The 22322-nt window shown below is 33.9% G+C and overlaps 1 protein-coding gene across 17 annotated transcripts in view; it reads left to right on the top strand.

Annotated features, from left to right (window-relative positions):
- SYNJ1 (synaptojanin 1) overlaps positions 1-22322 on the top strand; it is a 76855-nt gene that overhangs the window by 33171 nt on the left and 21362 nt on the right. For 7 of the 17 annotated variants that reach the window (XM_036219605.1, XM_036219600.1, XM_036219602.1 and 4 more), the window contains exons 11-23: positions 119-271; positions 2468-2633; positions 4883-4906; positions 7559-7750; positions 9736-9820; positions 13559-13699; positions 13993-14185; positions 14455-14613; positions 15517-15673; positions 16289-16406; positions 16503-16718; positions 19673-19751; positions 21852-22014. In XM_036219605.1, coding sequence (XP_036075498.1) covers positions 119-271; positions 2468-2633; positions 4883-4906; positions 7559-7750; positions 9736-9820; positions 13559-13699; positions 13993-14185; positions 14455-14613; positions 15517-15673; positions 16289-16406; positions 16503-16718; positions 19673-19751; positions 21852-22014 — 1846 coding nt within the window. The remainder of the gene's footprint in view (positions 1-118; positions 272-2467; positions 2634-4882; positions 4907-7558; positions 7751-9735; positions 9821-13558; positions 13700-13992; positions 14186-14454; positions 14614-15516; positions 15674-16288; positions 16407-16502; positions 16719-19672; positions 19752-21851; positions 22015-22322) is intronic. The other 10 variants (XM_036219601.1, XM_036219615.1, XM_036219610.1 and 7 more) reach the window with 2 other exon arrangements.

Raw genomic sequence — 22322 nt, forward strand, 5'->3', positions numbered from 1 at the left:
CCAGTTCTACATAGTCTTATAACTACAAATTTTGGGTTTGCTTTTGGTAGTTCTTAAAAAGCCACATCACAATTAAGATATTAATGCACTTATAAAAATTTCTCTTTTGTGGTTTTAGATGCTGGCTAAACAGTTGGAAGCTCTTGGCTTAGCTGAAAAGCCTCAGCTGGTGACTCGCTTTCAGGAAGTTTTTCGGTCCATGTGGTCTGTGAACGGTGATTCAATAAGTAAGATATATGCAGGAACCGGAGCTCTGGAAGGAAAGGCTAAGGTAAATGTAGTTCTATCATGATTATGAAAGATCCTCTTTTTCCTCTTTTAATAAACCCTTTAAATCATCTTTTTTTTAATTAACTTTTTTAGGTATCTGTTTTAGGACTTTGTCTTATTACGCTTTTATTCCTCTTTAACTCTCCCTTCTCTAGTGGTACTAATGACTGAATAGAAGGTAGTTATTTCCCTAAGTTGGGGGGCTGTGTGTGTATGACATATTTAGTCATGTAGTGATAATCTGCTAGGCCTATATATGTATTGCTTACATTTTTAAAATGATTTCCCCTTGCATATTTGTTTTGCTTTTCATATTGTTTATTTTTATCATAAATACAATTTTTTTAAACCATAGTGTTCCTTATAAAGGGTGCTGTCTCATTTGGCTTTGTATCCCCAGCACTTAACACAGTACCTACAGTTTAACAGGTATGTGACAAATGCTGGATGGAGAATAAATCAATGGAAAATTTATGCAACACCGACTATGAACCCAACATTATTAGGGCTTAAGTTTTTATTCTTTCACTTATCTTGAAAAGGAGGCTATCAGAATGTGCAAAAGCAGTGTGAGATACAGACTTAAGTATAACTTTGTGTCTCACCATTACTTTTTAATTACTGATATTACCTACAAACTATGTTCACGCTGGTATTTGGCCGTATTGAGGGACTTAGGAAGCATACTTGAGATACTTTTCATTATAATATGTACAATATTGACTTTTTAAGTCTCCTGACCTCAGATGAATTTATAAATAACATCTTAAATCTCTACATTTTCTCAGATTACTTCAGGAATAGAAATAAGGATGTTTACCACTTTTATTTCTCATTCAGCCTCTTCAGTATAGCAGCTGAAATTCTTCAAAGAACATTCATCATCTAATTCTTCTTTTAATTTCCAAATCTGCCTCTTTGTGTCTCATAAAGTGCCACGCCTCTGTCCAGAGGTATTGGCTTTACCTGCAAGATACCCTTTTGTTCAACTCATAGAAATAATATCTATTGACATTTACAATATTTTCTTTTAAGTGGTCCCTATTTTTGAAAACCTGAAATTGTTAAACTTTCATTTATTTGTTGTAAAGAAAGAACATAATTCTTGCTGATAAAACCTGATTCTCTACGACTATTGCTTAAAATGTTCTTTTGCCTTTTTGTTTCTACACAATGACTATATATAGAGAGAGAGGTTACATATATGAGGTTACACAGTGGTCCTTTATCTCTAACCTGATAGATATGGAATTTCATATGTTAATATACTAGTCTGTATTGAACTAAAATCTAACATCTGAACTGTTCTTTCTTTTCCTTTCTCTGGGTTCCTTTTAATTTCCTGATAATGTGAATGGTGAGTGTCTTTTCAAATAATGTCATTTATTAATGGTTTCACATGAAAGGGACTAACATTTTAAGCCTCAAATTACTATTACTATAATTTTTTTAAGTAATAAAAATTATATATAACAAAGTGTTTTTCAAAAGGTTAAAGTTTTTTTAAACAATTATCAAAATCTGTAAGTTTCAAAATAAATCTTTATAGTAATATATGCTCATTAAAAGATATAATAAACTCACTGTAGGAATTAGCATAAGTTTATTATTTTTTATTATTTATATTTACATAGACAATAAAATGACCTAAAATATACAGACTGTAGTTTTCATGTAATGTTTATCAATTACAATTATAAATTTCTTTTTAGACTAGACCTTTATTCTTATGTTCAGTTATAGTTTTGACTAATTTATTTGGGAACAATTTCAGTTTTATTTTTCTACTACTAAAGTACTTTGAAGTTTTTCTAAGAGAGTGTTAAATACAGTGAATCCTCCTTTATCTCCTCTGCTTCTCTTCACCCATTCCATCCTCAGCTCTCAAAGTTACATTGTAAGAAGTAATTTCCTCGTTTTAAGTACACTTCAGTTTATTTCTTTATAATAAGCAATTGGAAACGCTTAGTGCTCTAGATATCATTAGTAGATGATGACTGAGCTTTTTCCATCTCCGTGCAAAAGAGGAAAAGAAACTGACAATTTGAGCCATTTTAATGTGACAGTTTGATATTCAAAATAGAATGATTAGGTCATTATTATTATGATAAAAATCTTATAAAACTTAAAATTTCAAAGTACCTACTAAGCCAAAAATATTTAGAGTGAAAGTCCATGCTCCTTTTCCCCCCAACAGGCTGGAAAGTTAAAAGATGGTGCTCGGTCTGTTACTAGAACGATTCAAAATAACTTCTTTGACAGCTCCAAGCAAGAGGCCATTGATGTCTTACTCCTGGGAAATACTCTAAATAGTGATTTAGCTGACAAAGCTCGAGCACTTTTAACTACTGGAAGTTTGCGTGGTATGCATACTTTATCTTTTACTTTATGTTACTGATATTTCTTCTAAAAGTATAAGAGGTAAATGTAAACTTATTTACATAAATAATTTTTAGATTGCTTAAAATAGTTTTGGAAGGATTTTTTTATCACTGTGAGTTTTAAAAAGTATATTCTCCAAAGGCAGTCTGTCTTTTTCAAAATGTTGTATCATCAGTGGTATTATTAAACCATAAACTGAGGCATGTTTTCTTTTATAGATTATGATTGAGGGGGTGAATGGTTTAAGTATTGCTAACTTTACATAAAGCAGGACTTCATAGAATATTCAGTTAACAGAGCACTTAGTAGTTAATTATGTAGAAAACAAATGCTTTATTGAAAAAAATAATACCTATATTGGTTATTTTGCTAGTCACTATCCCAAAAGTTTCTATAATTTGGTCTTACTTTTCATTGCTATTGTTTGAATAAATATTCAATCATATTAATCAGTAATTTAAAATACTGCTTATTATTGGATACTGTTATCCTCAATTTTAATATTTGAAATAAATATATGGCTTTCAGGATGGCTTTTATCTTTCATTATATCTTTTATTAAAGTCAAAAGAATTTCTGCTCACGTCAGTGAACATATATTAAGTAATATGGGAAAATTCAATGTTCATTGTAGAACTTAATAAATTAGACTTCCTTACTCCATATTTTTGCTATTTTAACTTTTCAGCACTCTGAACATGTTTATTTCTTCTGTTATCTCCAAACCAAACCCTTCAATTTTCCCTGTTCAAGTTGGAGAAATTATTCTTCATCAAGTAATGTATTCTTGGATAATTACTTGGTCAAATAGGTTGTCATGGATTCTTTCAGAATTCTGCATGGTGCCGAAGGTAGTTAATTACAATCAGCTCCTCAGGGATCTATCTGTAAGTAGGCCAGGGGACTGAGACCTACTAAAGCTCTAAAAACAAAATCTGAATGTAGCTACTGTTTTTAACCTCAGGCTTTCTCCCTGGCTTCCAACAGTTTTGCATCTGATCACTTCTTTCCACCTGTGCCTACTTCGATATGAAGGCATTAATAAGCAACAATTCTAAGTAAGCAACTGAAGGAAAGAAAAGAAGCGAGCGACCCAAGAATTCTCAAACTTGATCATCAGTTTTTTAGTTTCCTGCAGATTTTACTAGATGTAAAATATCTTTAAAAAAAAGTACAGTCAGTTCTGCTGTAACATTTATTCTAAGGAACAGAATTTGTTCCAACACGGATGATATATTAGGGAACATTTTGAGCATAATACTAGGTAAACACAGTAATAACACTAGGTAAACACAGAAAACTGCACCCAGCAGAACTGAGATGAGTAGAAATATACAACACATACTTACACATATGTACACACCTCAAACATCTCGCTGCCTCAGTTTACCAGGTGTGTTATGAACCATACCCACTCACATCTGGTGTTGCCACTTTCTGTCCAATGTCAGAGAGCCCTTCTTCCATCACTTACAGTGACAAGCTGCAATCCTTCTGAAGCACATTGCTATGAGCAAACTTCAGGTGTTTTTCAAGATGAGGTGCCATATTTAAAGAATATTCATACACCTCTTAACTAGTTAACATGTAAAACTGTGCTGTTGTTTTCATTAGGTTCCTAACTTTTTTAGTAAGTCACTGCTTATTTATTTATTTATTTGTTTGTTTATTTATTTATTTATTTATTTTGCTCTGACCTCATTTTCCCCTGTGGCTGTGCAAATTTGCACAGTTTTGGACAGCATGGTGATTTTTTTGGAATTTATATGTTTTGTTATAACTGAACTGCTTGTACGTATTAATCAGTGAGTCCCAGAAGGAATACTAAAAGGTATGTATGAGGGCGATGCCTTCCATATGCTCAATACCCTGCAGTCTCTTAGGTTTTCAGATTTATATTCTCCCTCACATGTGTGTGCACATGCACGCACACGCACGCACATGCACATACATACGTACAGGAGCAGCCTGAAAAGCAGACCTACGACCTTCTGATTGTGTAACTCTGACATCACTGAGTCACTGTAGGATTTTTCTTAGATGCAGAAAGTGTGTATCAACTATTACCATTTATCTTTGGTGTCCTATAACTAACAGAAAAAATGAAGTTATCAAATTGACTCGAAAGAAATGAGGCCATCTTAGACTATTTTGTGGTAACACTCTAGGTTTTAACTGTAACTTGCTGTTTTACTAATGATTCTTTGTTTTCTTCTTGATGCATCCATAGTTTCTGAGCAGACATTACAGTCAGGTACAGTATAGAAAATCAATCTCTACATAAAAGCAACATTTTCTTTAATTTTTTAAAGTTGATATTATAAATAAATAAAGCTGTATAAATGGAAACTTTGTCTTCTTTTTCCCTCAGATTCTAGCAGCAGAAATTGATACCTTGTTTTAATCTGAGAAAAAAATTTTAAGTTTGAGAAAACTAAGCCACTTCACTTAGAAGGAAATATACAGTGTTCTTTGTCATCCTGTAGGAAATGTTAAGTTCATTTAAATACAGCTCACCTAGTTTTAATTTCACTTTTATAATTCATTGAATAAACATTAGTGTTTTACCTTACTCTTAATACACTAATGGAAAAACCCGGATGTAATGATTATGGATTAATTTCAGAGTATTATCTGTGACTACTAAAAAGTGTTTCTCACACATAATATTTGAAAAGGCATTGACTCATTTTCTCATCCTGCGGATGAAATATTCTCTGTAATCATAAGACCTGCACTAAAATATGATGTGAAATCTTTTAAAAAGCATCAACATTGCTAACAGATTTTGAAGAGTTGTGTATAATACCTAAAGGTCATTATTTTCTTGCCCTTCCTATTCATAGGAATCTCATGTCTTTCATTTTCTGGACAAAGTTTACGATCTGGTCTTCAAACTTGAATCTGTGGTGAAGGGAACAAAAGCTAATCTCTTGCCAGAAATTTTATGGAAAAGAACATTTTTTTCTTTCATTCACTTTAGATTTGGTATCACTTAAGATTTGTTTTGCTTATTGTTCTGAATGTTTTGAGAAACTTAGTTAATTTTTTTTTTTTTTTGAGAAGGATAGAAGAAGAGAGCGCTTCAGATATTTTTGAGTTATATAATGAAATCCATTTTCTGAAATGATAGTATGGTGTTTAGGATGGACATCTGCTCGAACATACTCATTTCTTTCTGTATTTTAAGGTGCCAGCCAGTTAAAAAAAGCTAGGATTTTTCAAAACTTTCTATTCCGTTTATAAACTAATTTTGTTAGTTCACACAACATGGCAATTTGTTTTTGTTCACACAGTTCATTATTTGTCTTGCTGGTTATTTTAAGCTGATAAATAAATTTAGAACTTATGTTTTGATATAGAAAGGATTGCAGAAGTCATTTTCATAGTAGTAACAGTGGCAGTGACTTCAGTGATAAACACCAGTGATTCTTTATCTAGGTACAGCCAGCTTTTGATTAACCATACAAACAGGCCTGAACAAATAATCTGCTTTCATCCAAGTAATCAAATCAGATAATAAGAGGGCTAAAAACCTGCATTTCTGTCCTTGGGATCAAAGATGGTACTAAGATGACATTTGCCTTTTTGACTCTCATTTTTGCTATATCTCGGTATTATAAAATTAATAATATCATAATAAAATAAGATCATGTGGCAGGAGTTGAGACTCATTTTGAAATCCTTTTCCTCTTACCAGTTAACTGCCAGTTAAGTGCATGTTCTCTTTTATTACGTGAAGGTCTGTTTCAGGTTCTATCCACCTTAAGTGCCAAAAATTTAACTTAACCAAAATGAAATGTGGTTTAGGAGGAAGAAAGATAGGTAGTAGTAAAAAAATATGCAGGAAAAGAGATTGAGGATCCAAAATGTATGGAACATTCATTCATTTAACAATTGTTTATTGGGCACTTACTATGTACTAGGCACTCCTAGTCACTAAGATGTTGCAGTAAACAAAGTAGACCAACATTTCTGCCCTCATGGAGCTTTTCATAAAATGCATAGTTCATAAAATACATAGTTCATAAATGGTGATAACTGCTACAGAGAAAAATCAAAGAGGGGATATGGAAGGTTATGGACAATGCAAATTTTAACAAGATGGTCTGGAAAAGATCTGAGGGCAGTGAGGAAAGGGTGTTGCACACAGTGGAAGCAGCCAGTGTAAAGGCCCAGTGTGGGGAGCAGGCCTGGCTGGCATCCTTTTGAAACAGCAAGGAGGCTGGTGGCTGAGCAGTAGGCAAACAGGCCTGGGTAGCAGGTGAGGGCAGAAAGGCAAAGGAAGTCGTTTAGGGCCTTGTAGCCATAGTTAAGGGCTTTGCTTCAACCCCGAGTGAGATCGGAAGCGTTTATTAGTGACTTCATTCTCCAGCATCTCATTGTCAACCATAATTTGTATTTTTGTCAAGGAGCCATAATCATCAAACCACCTGTCAATAACTAGAACCTTAAATGTAAATGTTTTTGGTTGTTTTTGTTTGGGGAGAAATAAAATTTATATTTTTACCAGCCTTTGAATGAAAGTTATTTGAAAGTCAATTGCTGTATTCCTAAAAATATACTGTCTCTAATTGTATACATTATAAAATAACATAGCATTTCATTGAAACAGAACTGTTTGTTCTGCATGTTTTATGTTGCCGCAATAATTTTGTAATAGCTTTTCTTACTTGGTTATTGTGTTTAATGTGGTCGATTATTTTTCTAATTATGTTAGTCAATCGACAAGTGCTGGGCTTTGTGTTGAAGGCTGTTTCCTCTTTGTGCTTCTGCATGAATGTTATGCTTGTTTGTGTTTATCATGATAATTGTGTTTTCCAGACATCATTTCTCAGTTATGAAAATCAATTTTAATAAGTGCTTTAATGAAGCTAAAATTCTCCTGTGTTTTATTTTTCATTAGCTTCTTCTAAAGTACTAAAGAGCATGTGTGAGAATTTCTACAAGTATTCAAAACCCAAGAAAATCCGAGTATGTGTTGGAACCTGGAATGTGAATGGTGGGAAGCAGTTTCGCAGTATAGCTTTTAAGAATCAGACACTCACCGACTGGCTTCTTGATGCACCCAAGTTAGCTGGCATCCAGGAGTTTCAAGGTGAGCTTTTTATAATAGTGGATTTAATTAATTAATCCTGACTGTGATTTATGAATCTAAAAAACAGTGTAGCACTTCACAATATGCATTGCTTTCTAAAAGAAGCTTCAATTTATAAATTTGAGGGCCAGCATTTTTATAGATCAAATCTGTTAAAAGGTTACATCCTTTTTATTTCTAGATCTTTTTTTTCTACTACATGAAAAAGAAACATTAATAGTAAAATAAGATCTTTTCCTTTGATAGTCTCAGGAAATTAGGATTCATACATAAATAGATATCTTTAAAGGCAACCACACATATAAGAATAATCAGTCAGTTCTGCTTTTATTTTTTTAACCTGACACAAAACAAACTTATTTTGTAATTGCTAATTTGAGTTTCAGTTTTCAAACCTAGTGCCACTTTTCAAATCTAGTCCTCTCTTTAGTTACTAAAATATGAAATCTTCAGTGTGGATCGTAAGCCGTCTTACAAAACTCGTAACATTTGTTGGTACTTTCTAACAGAACAGTAGTGCTCTATCCTTGCAAAAAATTGGTTGTCATTCAATTTGGGTACTCTGCCACCACACTATTAAGAGCCAAAACCAAATATTAAAAGCATGAGGATGCTTTTATTAAGATTTGATTAGAATCTTGAATTCCAGGCAGCCTCCTTTTTTAAAGTCAACTTTAATTTTCTTTATAAAAAGGTGCACATTTACCAAGTATTGTATATGAAGGTAATATGCATAGGAAATCATGTGAGATACAAATTTTACTTTTTTTAGTTATCTTTAATCATCACATCTTAAACTACGGGAGTTTTCCCAAACTTTTATTAAAATGCCCTTTTTCCCTTTTTACATTGAACCTAACTTAGGTCCTAGTAGGAGGTGGTGTTGTAGTAGAATAATAATAATAATAAAATAGCAGTTAACATTACAATTATGAGTATTTTACACCTGTTGACTTAATCCTCATAACAGCCCTACTACATAGATACTCTTAGTATTATTCCAATTTCACAGAAGAGGAGACTTAAACACAGTAAGGGAAGTGACCTGCCCAAGGTCGTGCAGCTGGTAGTGGCAAAACTGGAACTTGACTTCAGGCAGTTTGGTTCCAGAGTCTTTGTGCCACATTTTATCTGTGAACTCGAGCAAGTGGCTAGTTTTTTAGAGCCTCAGTTTCATGTCTGTAAATAAATGGCAAAAATAATTTGTCTCATAGGTGTTTGTGTGATTATTAAATGAGATGATGTATGTATAAGCCTTGCGTATAATAGCAGTACCTAAACATTTTACTAGTTCATAGTAATTACAGGTTATTTCTAGCTATTTATCCTCATTCCTGAATACTTAGGCTACCCAAGGACCCCTGCACTGTTTATCTCTAGCAGCTTCTGTTCTTAGTCCTTGTCAACTAGGAGAAAATTAATAGCTAGCATGGAGGGACATATCTTGACCACTGAATCTCTTATAGTTTCCCTTGATTCCTTCCACCTAGGAAATAGCAAGAAGATCAAGCCTGTGGTTTTCAAATTTGAATGAGAAAAATCTCTCCCAACTATTATCTCTAATTTGAGGTGGTTTCTCAACCGCTTTATTGTTCGAGCCTTTTCTGGAGATTTCCTTTACCTCTCCAGTTTTGATTCACTTCTACCTTTTAGAAGTGGCTCATTTCTCTGTTGTCCATAGTTCAAACTTTAGCAAGAATTCTTTCAAAATGATTCCTGAAAGAACCTAAGGATCTTCTAGAATAACAACTTTAAAGAAGCAAAACTTAGGACTCCTGAATGGAGTGTAAATTTAAAGTAATTGTGTCTCACTCATGGGTTTTTGCCTTTAATTTGAATCTGGTGAAATTTAAAACACAAAAATGGATTTTTGTGAGGTCTGGTATTGATCTTGGTTGTTGACACAAGGTGGGGAGGAGAAAAGGAAGGGGCACCATTTGACTGAGGCTGTATTTTAAAAGTCTTTCTTGGACGCTTAATTATAGATAAAAGAAGCAAGCCAACTGATATATTTGCAATTGGTTTCGAAGAAATGGTAGAGTTGAATGCTGGAAACATTGTAAATGCAAGGTAAGCATTAACAACATGGGAAATTTTTTAGTTCCAAGTCATGGAGGGCAGATAATTAAGTAGTTGTTAAAAGAGGAGAAGTTGAGATAATATATCTAAAGGTCCTTTTTAAACTGTAAAATATGAGTTCCCAAACTTTGGTTTTAGGATCTTTTTATACTCTTGAAAATATTGAAAATCTTTCTGTAGGTGACATCTCTCAATATTTATCACATTAGAAATTAAAAACAAAATTTAAAAACATTTAATTGATTTTAAAATAGCAATAAAAAGCCCATTATGTGTTAACATGTAGAACACTTTTTTCCCTGAAAAGTAATCATTTTTCTAAACAAAAATTTACTGAGAAGGATGGCATCGTTTTATAGGTTTTTATAGAAGTCTGTAACATCATACTTATGACAGCTGGATTCTCACATCTATATTTGCATTAGTCTATTGTAATATGTTGTTCTGGTTGAAGTATATGGAGAAATCACATTAAAAATAGTTAGTTGGAAATGAAATTATTTTAACAGCCTTTTTAGATAATTTCCCTTAAGAGCACTGAAACTCAACAAATAGTTTCTTAAAGGTTAGTTGCACTATGGAATCTAAAACCATGGCAATTAACTTTTTGTGCTCTATTAAAATTTATCAGTCTGTCTTTTACTCTTGCATGATTTTGAAACGTCACATATTGGTCATTTGGAAAATAGTAGTTCACTGAATTATTATAGATCTTCCAAATTGACACATTTCATTATACAATATCAAAACAAAATATTGGTTATTGTCATACTGATCTCACTAGCAAATTTTACGTATTTGAAAGCTGTAAAGATCACAGTAGATACAAGTTTTCCGAAATTCTAATTTTTGCTTCAAAACTCAAATTTTATCATTGGAAATAAATACTATTGGTTGTTTCCCTTGAAAAGACAGGATTAGTTAGAAAAATGTTTGCCAAATAATGTAAATCTGTCTGAGTAACTATCGTCTGTCAGTTCTTTTAAGTAAAAATTGTAGTCCATGAAAAAAGTAGTAGTTTAGCTCTTAACTCAAACTATCAAGTGCTTTTCTGTGAAACAATCATCATACTTCATTCAGTAGGCAGCAGAGAGGCTTTGAATGTTTTTTCCACTCATCACGCAGAATATAAAAAGGATGCGATTTAAAGATTGAGCTTTGATAAAATTAATGTTTGTTGCTTCATCAAAGATATTCTTAGATGAAATGGCGTTTTTTTAAACTGCAGGCGAATGACAGTGAAAACTATAAGGAATACTAGTACAGTTTGTTGCCTCAACTCATGCTAAGGCATCAGCAGTTTTACTCATTGTTGCTTTTTCACCATGATATAAATGTCAGTAAATGCAATGAAAAAGGCCAACAGTGCCTTAACGGTATTAGGAAAATAGTTTTGACCTCATGAGTTTTGGGGAACCCCAAGGATGATCCCACACAACACTCTGAGGACCACTGTTCTTATTACAAATAAAAATTATTTGAGTGAAACCTAAGGCTTAAGTGCTTTATTTCAACAAAGTATGCCTGCTTTTAAAGTTGAGCTGTTGCCCATCTTTTATGACATTTTAAGAGATTTTCAGAATAAAATTATGGGCTGAAAAGGTATGGTATCAGTCTTGCAAATGACCTTTTTTTTTTTTTTTAAGCCAAAGTGAATAGTGTTCATACAGGAAAGTAGAAAATAAATACAACTTCATTCATTTTGCTGTTTAAAAATATATATTCAGGTCTTGGAACATACTCTTAAGTTCCCACTACCAAATTGTTTACTAGTCTTGTAAACAGAGTTTAATCAAATTGCCCTTTAATAAACTTGTGATTATTCATTCATTTATTTAATCAATATCTATTGAGTATCTACTCTAGGTTCTAAAGATACATCAGTGAATAAAACTGACAAAACGCCCGACCTTCAGGGACCTTCTATTCTAGTGGGAAGAGACAGACAACAATAACTATAATAAGTAACTTCCATGGCATGTCAGAAGGTCGCATGTCATGGAAAATAAATAGAAATAAGGGGATCAGGCATGTGGAGGAGGGCCGTGTGTGCATTTTAAATGGAATGATTTAAATGGAACGATTCGGGTAGGGTTTGTGAAGAGGATGACTTAGAGTAAGCTGAAGAAACCGATGAAAGCCACCATTCTCTTTTCAAAAACCAAGTCATAATGGTAGATTATGGTAGGTAGAGAATCCACATTCTGGATTTGTATAATGGAAGCAGTGTGGTGTTGTATGAGATTAGAGAGATGGCTGTGAGGTCATTCTGATTTGTCACTTGCCATTTGTGTGATCTGGAACAATGGGAAAAACTTTTTTTGTGTGCTCCATTGGAGATTCTTGGGCACAAACTTATTACTCTGAAAATTTATAGAGTTAAGCATGTATGCTGCCTTTTTTGTATGAACTGTTTCAGAGTAAACGAATAGTTAAAAGTTTTTATTGAAGAACTCTAATTTACTACAAATGCCTATGGAATGCTGAAATTACAAAATCAATATTTGCAACTCTTAATGAAATAATGGATCTAGGCAATGATAATCAATGGATCCTAAAACCTTAGAAGAAATACTAAAAGGGGAACTTTAATTGTAAAGACTTGATTGTATTGTCACTGTCTGAACAGCTGATCAGGTGTTAGATCACAGAGATTATGCATTTCCCACTGTGATGGAAGGGTGACTGCACCACCCATGAGGTTATTTTTGCAAGACAAATAAATAAAAATTGAATATGTTTCTTAAGCTTCCACATTTACCAGTTTAAAACAAATGTGAGAGATAGGTTCGTTATGCTTAACAAATGTTAAGATGCCATGAAGACATATCAGCCAAATCCAGAGTGTTGAATATTTTACAGACAAATGGCTCAGCTTCTTAAAAAAAAATAAATGGCATTAAAAAGGGCGTGGGGATAGTTGAAAGACAAAGAGTAAGAGAGTTTCAAGAGACATAACAAGCAAATGCAACATGGGGCCTTATTTGGACCTTGTTTTAAAGGAACTGTAAAATGATATATTTTAGGTAATCGGAGAAATTTAAATATGAGCTGTGTATTAGATTATAGTAAGGAATTGTTAATATTTAAGTGTGATAATGGCATTGTGATTATGTAAAAATAAGAATGTCCTTTTGCATTAGAGCTATATACGAAAGTATAAGTTCAATGGCATGTATCTTAGATTTGGTTTAAAATTTTTTAATTGTGTCCTCCTTTCCCCCCAAAATCATGAGAGGAGATGGAGAAAAAAGATTGGCAAATGTTGAAGCTGGGTAATAGGTATATGGTGGTTTATTTTATAATTGTCTCTTTTCTGTGTATGTTTAAATTTTTCTATAATAAGTTTTTAAAAAGATATTAATTATAATCCAGAAAAGATAAGAAAAAGGGGAGAAATGTATCTGGGAGCATGTACTTCAGTATTATCTTAATGAATACTTAAGGAAAAAGTAAAGTGTGCAGCTTGAAATTACTCACATGGTGAGTACTCATTTAAAGTAAGTAAGTTTAAATTTCTTTGTAAAGGCGTAGTAGGTTAGATTTAATGTGGAGTTCTTTTGGCTAAATTTTGGTTTTCTTTTTTAAAGGAAACAAAAAAAAACCCCAACATACAGAAAGATTTCACTGTTGGTAGGGATTTCGCAAAGGTATGATTGACAGCTGTCAAAAAATAGGCTATATTGTCAATATCTTTTTAAAGATTCCTTTTTTGATACGTTCTGGTAGCACAACGAATCAGAAGCTCTGGGCCGTGGAACTCCAGAAGACCATCTCCAGGGACAACAAGTACGTGCTGCTGGCTTCTGAGCAGTTGGTGGGGGTGTGCCTGTTCGTCTTCATCAGGCCACAGCATGCGCCTTTTATCAGGTCAGTGCACAACGTGCTCCTCGCTCCCTGAGCTACTTCTTACCGTCAATGACAAGGAAAGGACCCACAGTACTTGTTGCATCAGAGAAACATCTATTCATGGTTATTTTTAAATGTGTTTTTGATTAAAGAGTCACTAATAGAAATTGTGAAAATAGCACAGTTTCACAACCTATCCCTCAAATTGTCACATTAGACATAGTTATATAATTGTGTAATATGGATTCCTAATTTCTTATGCTTAGGAAACTATTGACGTTTCAGATCTTTGATATAGAGTTCTTTGTTTAAAGGGATGTGGCAGTAGATACCGTGAAGACCGGAATGGGAGGAGCGACTGGGAATAAGGGAGCGGTTGCGATACGGATGTTATTCCACACAACAAGCCTTTGCTTCGTCTGTAGCCACTTTGCTGCAGGGCAATCACAGGTCAAAGAAAGAAACGAAGATTTTGCAGAAATAGTACGAAAACTGAGTTTTCCTATGGTAAGCTCCTGCTGCTTATTCTTGAAGATAAAGCTTTGAAAAATATTTTAATTTAGCCCAAATTCTACATCAGTTTTTGAAAATTTAAGATAGTTCAGAGAAATATCAACAGTGTTGACCTAAGTCGATATTTCATGTGTTATTAGCAGCGGGTTAAACAAATAGGGCATGGCCAGGGAGAGGCAAGGATATCTGAGGCAAAGAAATGGTTGTAGAAGATTTTTTAAATTGATTGTTTTGAATTTAAAATTCCAACTCCTTGCTTCCAGGGCAGGATGCTCTTTTCCCATGACTATGTATTTTGGTGTGGTGATTTCAACTATCGAATTGATCTCCCTAATGAAGAAGTTAAAGAGCTCATAAGACAGCAAAACTGGGATTCCCTTATAGCAGGAGATCAACTTATCAACCAGAAAAATGCTGGACAGGTATCTACATACTTAAGAAGATACGGCATTGAGAAGAACGGAATTGTGGTTATGAAACATGCTTTCTTAATCATAATGTTGCCTTTTTAATATAATCTCATAGAATCTTTTTAGTTAATAGTTATCTGTAGTTTAACAGATGTAGAACTACCTTTCCTTTAAAAAAAAAAAAAGGAAAGGAAAGCCCATATTAATTCCTAGGAAGGAAAATATATTACATCTCATTAAGATTCACTTTCAAGTAGAAGAATATACTTTTTAAAAATTCTCTCTGTAATAGTGAATTTAGATCTTAGTCTTCAGAGCTGCTGTGTTTTGACTTTAAGATCTTGTGGCAATATGCTTTATTTTTCCTTTTCTCCTTTCTCATATCATCTGCCTTTTTGAAACTTATTTCCTAAAACTTTGACCACATAATTTTGGAAAAATTTATTTTAAAACCATTTTTTCAAAGTAGAGATGATTGCTGCCACTTGACATGGTGCCTTCCTGGTCATCAGACTTACATTCTAACACTTTGGGCACCACTTAACCGTTTCAGGTCCCACGTTCTCATTTGAGAATAAGGCATCAGTCTGTATGATTTACAAAATATTTCACATTTCTGTCTCTTACATCTAGCTCAAACATCTAGTGGAATTCCCTTATTCACATTTTTTTGTACTTCGTTGAATCGAAGGTCAAACAAGTGGCATGAAAAAGGCCATGTCTTAGGTTATTTTTTTCTGAAGCTTTTTTCCATTCAGTGTTTGAAGTGTTTATCAGATGCACACAAATTTCATGTGAGAGTCCCCAGCATGTAAAGATATTTAATGAACACTGCTCTCAGTGAAGAGAACTTTTTTACTTTTCAAGTAACCTACTCCATATATAACTAACTTATTTTGTATATGTTTATTGTAGATTTTTAGAGGATTTTTAGAAGGAAAAGTAACCTTCGCTCCGACATATAAATATGATTTGTTTTCTGAAGACTATGACACCAGTGAAAAGTGTCGCACGCCTGCATGGACAGACCGTGTCCTCTGGAGAAGAAGGAAGTGGCCTTTTGACAGATCAGGTGAGAAATGGACTTTTTCATTTCAATGAGTCGGTGCAGATTTTATGAGGACAAGGGAATGATCTAAATATCAAGGGAGGAGGGCTATTTTTTTTTCAACAGAGGTTATCTTGAATAAATTTAAATATAAAACAGATTGTAAAATATTCTCAGACTTCCTTATAATTATTTAATTATTCAGTCTGTTTTCTCTCAGTGACATAATTTCATATAAAGAGAAGCAAGGAAACATTTTAATAAAATTTTTATGAAATTTTCAATTAAATGCTAGTCAAGGTTTTTAACGTGAAGAACTAAAGCAGTTTGCAAATATTACGAGCTGCTACTTGTCTGTTAAATTATTTATGAAAGACAGTTTGGTCTCAGACCTTTAAGTAACCTCAGACATTAAGCCTCATCTTCATTTTTACCAAGTAAAGCATAAAACAATAACTTCACCAAAAGACTTAAAGGTGTCTAGACCTTCTGCCTATTAACAAGTGTATCTGGCATCTCAGCCTCAGGCAACTGAAGCTAGTGAAGCAAGAAGACAGCTCCTCGCTCCCCCCTTCTCACCCCGCCCCCCATGATCTGTCACGCTCATGTGGCTTCTCTTGCATTTCATTTTCTCTGCAGCTGAAGATTTAGATCTTCTAAATGCTAGTTTTCAAGATGGAAGCAAAATCCTCTACACGTGGACTCCTGGTACTTTGCTGCATTACGGAAGAGCCGAGCTGAAGACTTCTGACCATAGGTTTCCGCAGTCTCAGTATTTCTAATGGTGCTTGAAATTTATTTTGAAATATGTCTTAAACATTTCTAACACATCTGTCTTCCTTTATGCCTTAAGGCCTGTCGTCGCCCTGATTGATATAGATATATTCGAAGTTGAAGCCGAAGAGAGGCAAAACATTTATAAAGAAGTAATTGCAGTTCAGGGTCCACCGGACGGTACAGTATTGGTCTCAATCAGAAGTTCTGTACCAGAAAATAATTTTTTTGATGATACTTTGATTGATGAGCTTCTGCAGCAGTTTACAAATTTTGGTGAAGTTATTCTCATAAGGTGAGTAAAATATTTTGTTCATGATTCATAAATAACATTTTCTATATTGGAAATTACCTCAGTGTTTGAATAGTAAGTGAATATTGTTATTTCCAAACTATAGGAAAATCATACTATAGAAATGTTATTCAAAGAGCTTATAGGTTTTAAAACTGAATTCTCTACTTAGAAAATTTAAAGTTGAGTAGTGAAACTTTTACGAACCATTGACGACAGAAGCATGTGCCACATTTAGTTGTGATCTCTCAAGAGTCCTATATGATATGACTTATAAGCCCTGTGGCAAAGCGAAGATGTGATTGCTATTTTATTTTTTAAGGAGAGGTAAGAGTAAAGTGGAGTGATTTTTTTCCATCCTCGGTTTAAGAAATACGATGAAATTTTAACTCATTTAATTTCTAGTTAACGTCACTGGCAGATGAACACTCAGGAGTCATCCATTCTGGTCTTGGTTTCCATTATTGACTTAACCATCTGCTTTTGCAGAACCAGATGCCTCTTTCGTTGTTTGAAAAAAATGTTCTCTTCCAAGCATACCGCAATTTTGAGAGATTGAATAACATGTATGTGTTTGAGTTCTATAGGGCAGAGGTATTATTAAATTTCTTTGTATACTGTTCATCCGCTTATTTAGATATATTTTATAGATCTTTGGTGGACAAATCTCTATACCAGGTACTGTGGAAGAGCAGAGAAATTGAAGACTCGATCCCTGTTTGTAATGTAGTTGGGAAGATCAGCATGTATGTAATAGATTCTAAACATAATAGAAGCCAGAATGAAGATGGTATGGTTTCATGTAGCATGAGAAGCAGACCTATGAAACCTAGAGGCCTTTCAGAGAGTAAATGAGCAAATCGAAAAGAAATTGTATTTACACTTCCCTCAAATTTTTTGACAAAGATCTATCCTAAAGCTTTAAAATAAAATAAAAAATTTCTAAAAATCTTGAGGCTTTAGGAAGCACATAGTGACATCTCCAAGTTTACAGCTGACAGTAAGCTTTGCCAAGTACAGAAATGCCAAACCACCGGGAGCATCATGTGGACTGTGTGAGTGGGCAGCAAAGTAGCAGATAAGTGTCCTTATAAGCAAATGTAAATTATTGCCCTGGGCTAGAATCCAAGTGTATATAAGAGATGGAAGCCTATGATACAAGAAAAGGACCTGTCTGTCTTTATAACCCAGTCTCTAAAGAACCTGTGCTATTAAATTGGAGCCAGTAACTTTCCCTCAAATGCTGTCACCATTGGAAATTGTATTGGTAACAAAACGAGGCATAACTCAAGCATTATAGGGTAATGGGCTGCCTCCACACCTAGGATATCCTGGTGGTTGCACCTTCAGACGACCAAGTTAGAATAAGAAAAGCAGAGGATGAAAGTAAACGAGCAAAAGCTTACACTGCTGATCAGCTTTTGGTCTAGAATAAGACAACCATTAAAGGAGTGACTGAAGTCTGTAAATCCCCTTATATATAAATAAGAGGCCCCCTGGAAATGTAGATGGGGCAAATTTAGATGCATGTAGATGTTTATATTAATTGGGGAGAAAACTATAGAAGCTTTGACACTAGTAAGTAAAAACAGAGAAAATACAGCTTCTAAAAAGACCTACGTAAGTCCATGGATATTGGAACCAGAATCTCTTGTTAAAGTTAGAAATGTGTAAGGGGCACATTGCTCATTAAAGGTAGGACCAAGAAAGTCACTCTGCCTGCCCTGGGACCCCAAATGCTTTGGCACCACTAGGGTCAGGGGACTGGTGCAGTACAAGTGCAACCTTACAGTAGTGGTTAGAGCCTTTGGAGGAGGGATAGTCTCCATTGCCCTCAATTTTAAAAAGATGCCTTTCATAGTATTTAGGTAGGAATGATGTCCCTCTGTCTCTCTACTGACAGCATCCTACATCTTAGTAACCTTATGTCAAAGAAATTAAGTCACTTACCTTGGACATGTTTGAGTGATTGCAGAAATCTGTCCCAGGTCTTTGATTTAAACTGGATAAAGTATTTGTGCACTTTTGTTTATAGCATTTTCTTCTTGATATCCATAATCTATACTTTTGAATCCTAGGGAGGGAGGGAGGGAGGGAGGGAAGGCGAGAGAAAAAGAGGGAGAACGACTATACTTGTGCATGTTTTCTTCTCTCTCATCTTTGAAAAATCTTCAAGAATTTCTGAACTTTATTTATACAGCTGAGAATAGTTAAACTTATAAATTGTTTCTATAAATAAGACTGCTAACGTTATAATTTGTTTTATTCCTTTTTGCATGATAACATTATTACATATCAGCAACCATCTTCTGCAGAACTTGTCCTTACGTCTTTTTTTATGTTTGACTTTTGGGATTTCTTATTTCAAAATGATGAACTTAGAATCATAGCAAAGGCCATTGAAGTCTCAAGACAGTAAATGGCTGTCAGTGAATAAAGACAGACCATAACAAGGCTCCCTGAGATAGACAGACAGATAAATTTTAATGACAACTCGCTATCTCCTTTCTCGGTCAAAGGAAATTTGCTTCAGGGACATCACTGAGACAGCAAAAATACATAGAACTGGACTGTGGGTTCGGGAGGATTGGATTCTAGCCCTGTGACTTATTCCCTTGTAAGGTCACTTTGAACAAGCCATTTAACCTCTGGCCCTTTCGTCTCTTGTCAATGAAATGAAAGCTTGGATTTGCAGGAATCATAACTGGAGATCCACAAGCCCATTTCTCCTGGCAGACGATTTTATGAGCATAGTATTTGAAAGACATTTAAATGTGAATGCTTAGGGGGAAGAGTGCCCCCTCCAGGTCAGCACGAGCCCTACCGCTCTCCCTCTTGTCTTGTTGCTTCCTGGCCTCTGTAGGCCCTTGTTAATAACCATTAGACTAGTTATTGGGTTCGTTACGGCTAAAGTATTAATTATATTTTTTTATTGTTTATGTCTCTCTTTCTTAAAGATTTGTAGAAGATAAAATGTGGGTTACATTTTTGGAGGGAAGTTCTGCCTTGAGTGTTCTAAGCCTAAATGGTAAAGAGGTAAGTCGCATTTGTTGATTCTAAACCATTCTGTAATTAAGTGTCTAAAGAGTATATTTTTATAGACATGCAGCAAAGTCATCTAAATGTATTTTCAATTCAGTAGAATAAAAGATTTTATGATGTGCTTTAATTCTTATTATTTAGACTAGATTTCTGATGGATTCAGGCTTATTTTAGCCCCTCCCTAGAGCTATTAACCATTGACATAGACCAAGAAGAAAACATGTTTACCACCTCATTTGATTTTAATTATATTTTTATATAAAAACTTTCAAATTTTTAATTGGGATAGATATTCTGCCTCATCTATATAGTAGAAAAGATTTCTATCAAATGGAGAAAATCTTTATTTATAAGAAAACAAGAAAGAAAGGTGTATATTATCTCTAGGAACCTGTTTTATTGGCTTGGATAGTGGTACCCAGGTACCTTTTCTATAGCTAAAATAATTCCCGGAGAGAATCTAGTCAATAATATTGTAATAACTATGTATGGTGTCAGGTGGGAACTAGACTTAATCAGGGTGATCACTTCGTAAGTTATATAAATGTCTAATCACTATGTCATGCACCTGAAACTAATATAATATTGTATGTCAACTGTTATTGAAAAATTAAAAAAATAATAATTCCCATAGGTAACAAATCCATCCCATTGAAGCATTTTAGAAATTTTTAATTAGTGGAGATATTCCTAATCTGTGATTTGAAATGTCATTGTTGGGGATATATATCAATGGCCTGGAGTAGTTTTACTTTTATATAATTCTGGGTCTATCAACTTTTTCTGAATGTTTTTGGACAAATCCTAAATATATAACTATATAGTCACTAGATAAGATGGACTAAAATCCAGGCCAAATTTCTCCCACAGTGCACAATTCCGTAAGGGTTTCCCTGAGCTTCCTCTTCTGTTATATTACTTCCACTTCCTTGGAGAAAAAAATTTCCACACATATATTGCTTTTGAAATAGGTTTTGTAGAGTCTCGGTTGTTCGTTTTACCTGAATATGGTATAATACACTTATGCAAAAGTAAATTAAGAAATACAGAAAAGTATAAAGTAAGAAATAATAAGGACCACTTGTGATCCTACCATTATGAATTAATTTTTCTTAACCTTCACATATCCATGTATATATATTAAAACAAATGAGGTTATATATATGTATATGAATACAAATGAGATATACATATATGCACATACATTTGTACATATACACAAATGGGGTCATTTCTCATTATTTTTGTCCTTGAGACTTCATTATGGACATCTTCCTGTATGAGGAAACATGTAATTTTTAATGGCTGCATTAATTATGTTATGTTATTAAATATGTTATTGTTCTTTCCAACTTTTAATTATTAAAATCAACATTATAGGGAACCTCTATGTATGCTATAACTTGTGAGCTTATCCTATTGTTCCTTAATTCCTTAAGATAAATTTCTAAATATAAATTTGCCATGTCAAAGAATATAGGCATATCAAAATTTGATACGTGTTGCCTAATTGCTCTTTAGAAAGAATGTGTCTGGTTTTATTATGATTACTTAATATCTACCATCCTAATTAATATTGAATAAATTTTAACTTTGACAGTCTGAAAAATTGGGAGTAGTATGCCATTTCTATGTTAAGATTTTGATTGCTAGTTTTTAAAATTTATTGGCTTTGTAGTTCTGTGATGAGCTGTTTGTGTCCTTAGCCCATTTTTTCCACTGGGGTATTCATTCATCTTTTGAAGCTCCCTTGGTGCTGGAGATGATAGTGCTTTATCATACATGCTGCAGATTTTCTTCCCAGTGTGTCTTGTGACTTTGTTGTGTCTTCAACATGGCTGCAGCAAAATAAACTTGAAACTGTGTGCATCCTAGAAGACTTTTGATTTGGCAACACAAGCGTTTAAAGGGAGAATTGGGAGCATTTAAACTAGTTAAAAATTTAGTATATGTGAAACAGTTATGTTGAATCAAGTCTAGCTAAATTAAGCCTGTACCGTGGCATAGTATAACTAAGGCATTCATCACTTTATTCCAATGAAGTCAGTTATCATGCTAATACATTTTTATTTTATTTCTCTTTTACTCAACTAGTTATCGGGTCGGACTATAACTATTACTTTAAAAAGTCCAGACTGGATCAAAAATTTGGAAGAAGAAATGAGTTTAGAGAAAATTAGCGTTCCGTTGCCATCGTCGACAAGCTCCACCCTGCTCGGTGAAGATGCAGAGGTCACGGCGGATTTCGATATGGAAGGTTTGTTTATTGAACACATTTTATTTCTGTGCTTCTAGATAAATTTCCTTGCCATCAGTAGAGCCTCAGTCTCCAAGTTTATCCTTCTCTTTCTTCTTGTAACACATTAGCAGTATTAGGTTTTGTTTTGCATTGTATTGTGTTTATTTTGCTTGTGCCTGGACTTCAGATGTATTTGCCATTCTGCCATTCAAAGGTTAAGAGCTTTGCAAATGTTAGTTTATGTCCTTGTGTGATGGGAACACAAATTAGTAGTTTTGGGACATGGTATGGTCCCACTAATTGCAGTTAAGGTGGAAAAGTAGAAG

Source organism: Rousettus aegyptiacus, unplaced genomic scaffold (genome assembly GCF_014176215.1).
Source record: "Rousettus aegyptiacus isolate mRouAeg1 unplaced genomic scaffold, mRouAeg1.p scaffold_m13_p_4, whole genome shotgun sequence".
In the NCBI taxonomy this organism is placed as follows: Eukaryota; Metazoa; Chordata; class Mammalia; order Chiroptera; family Pteropodidae; genus Rousettus; species Rousettus aegyptiacus.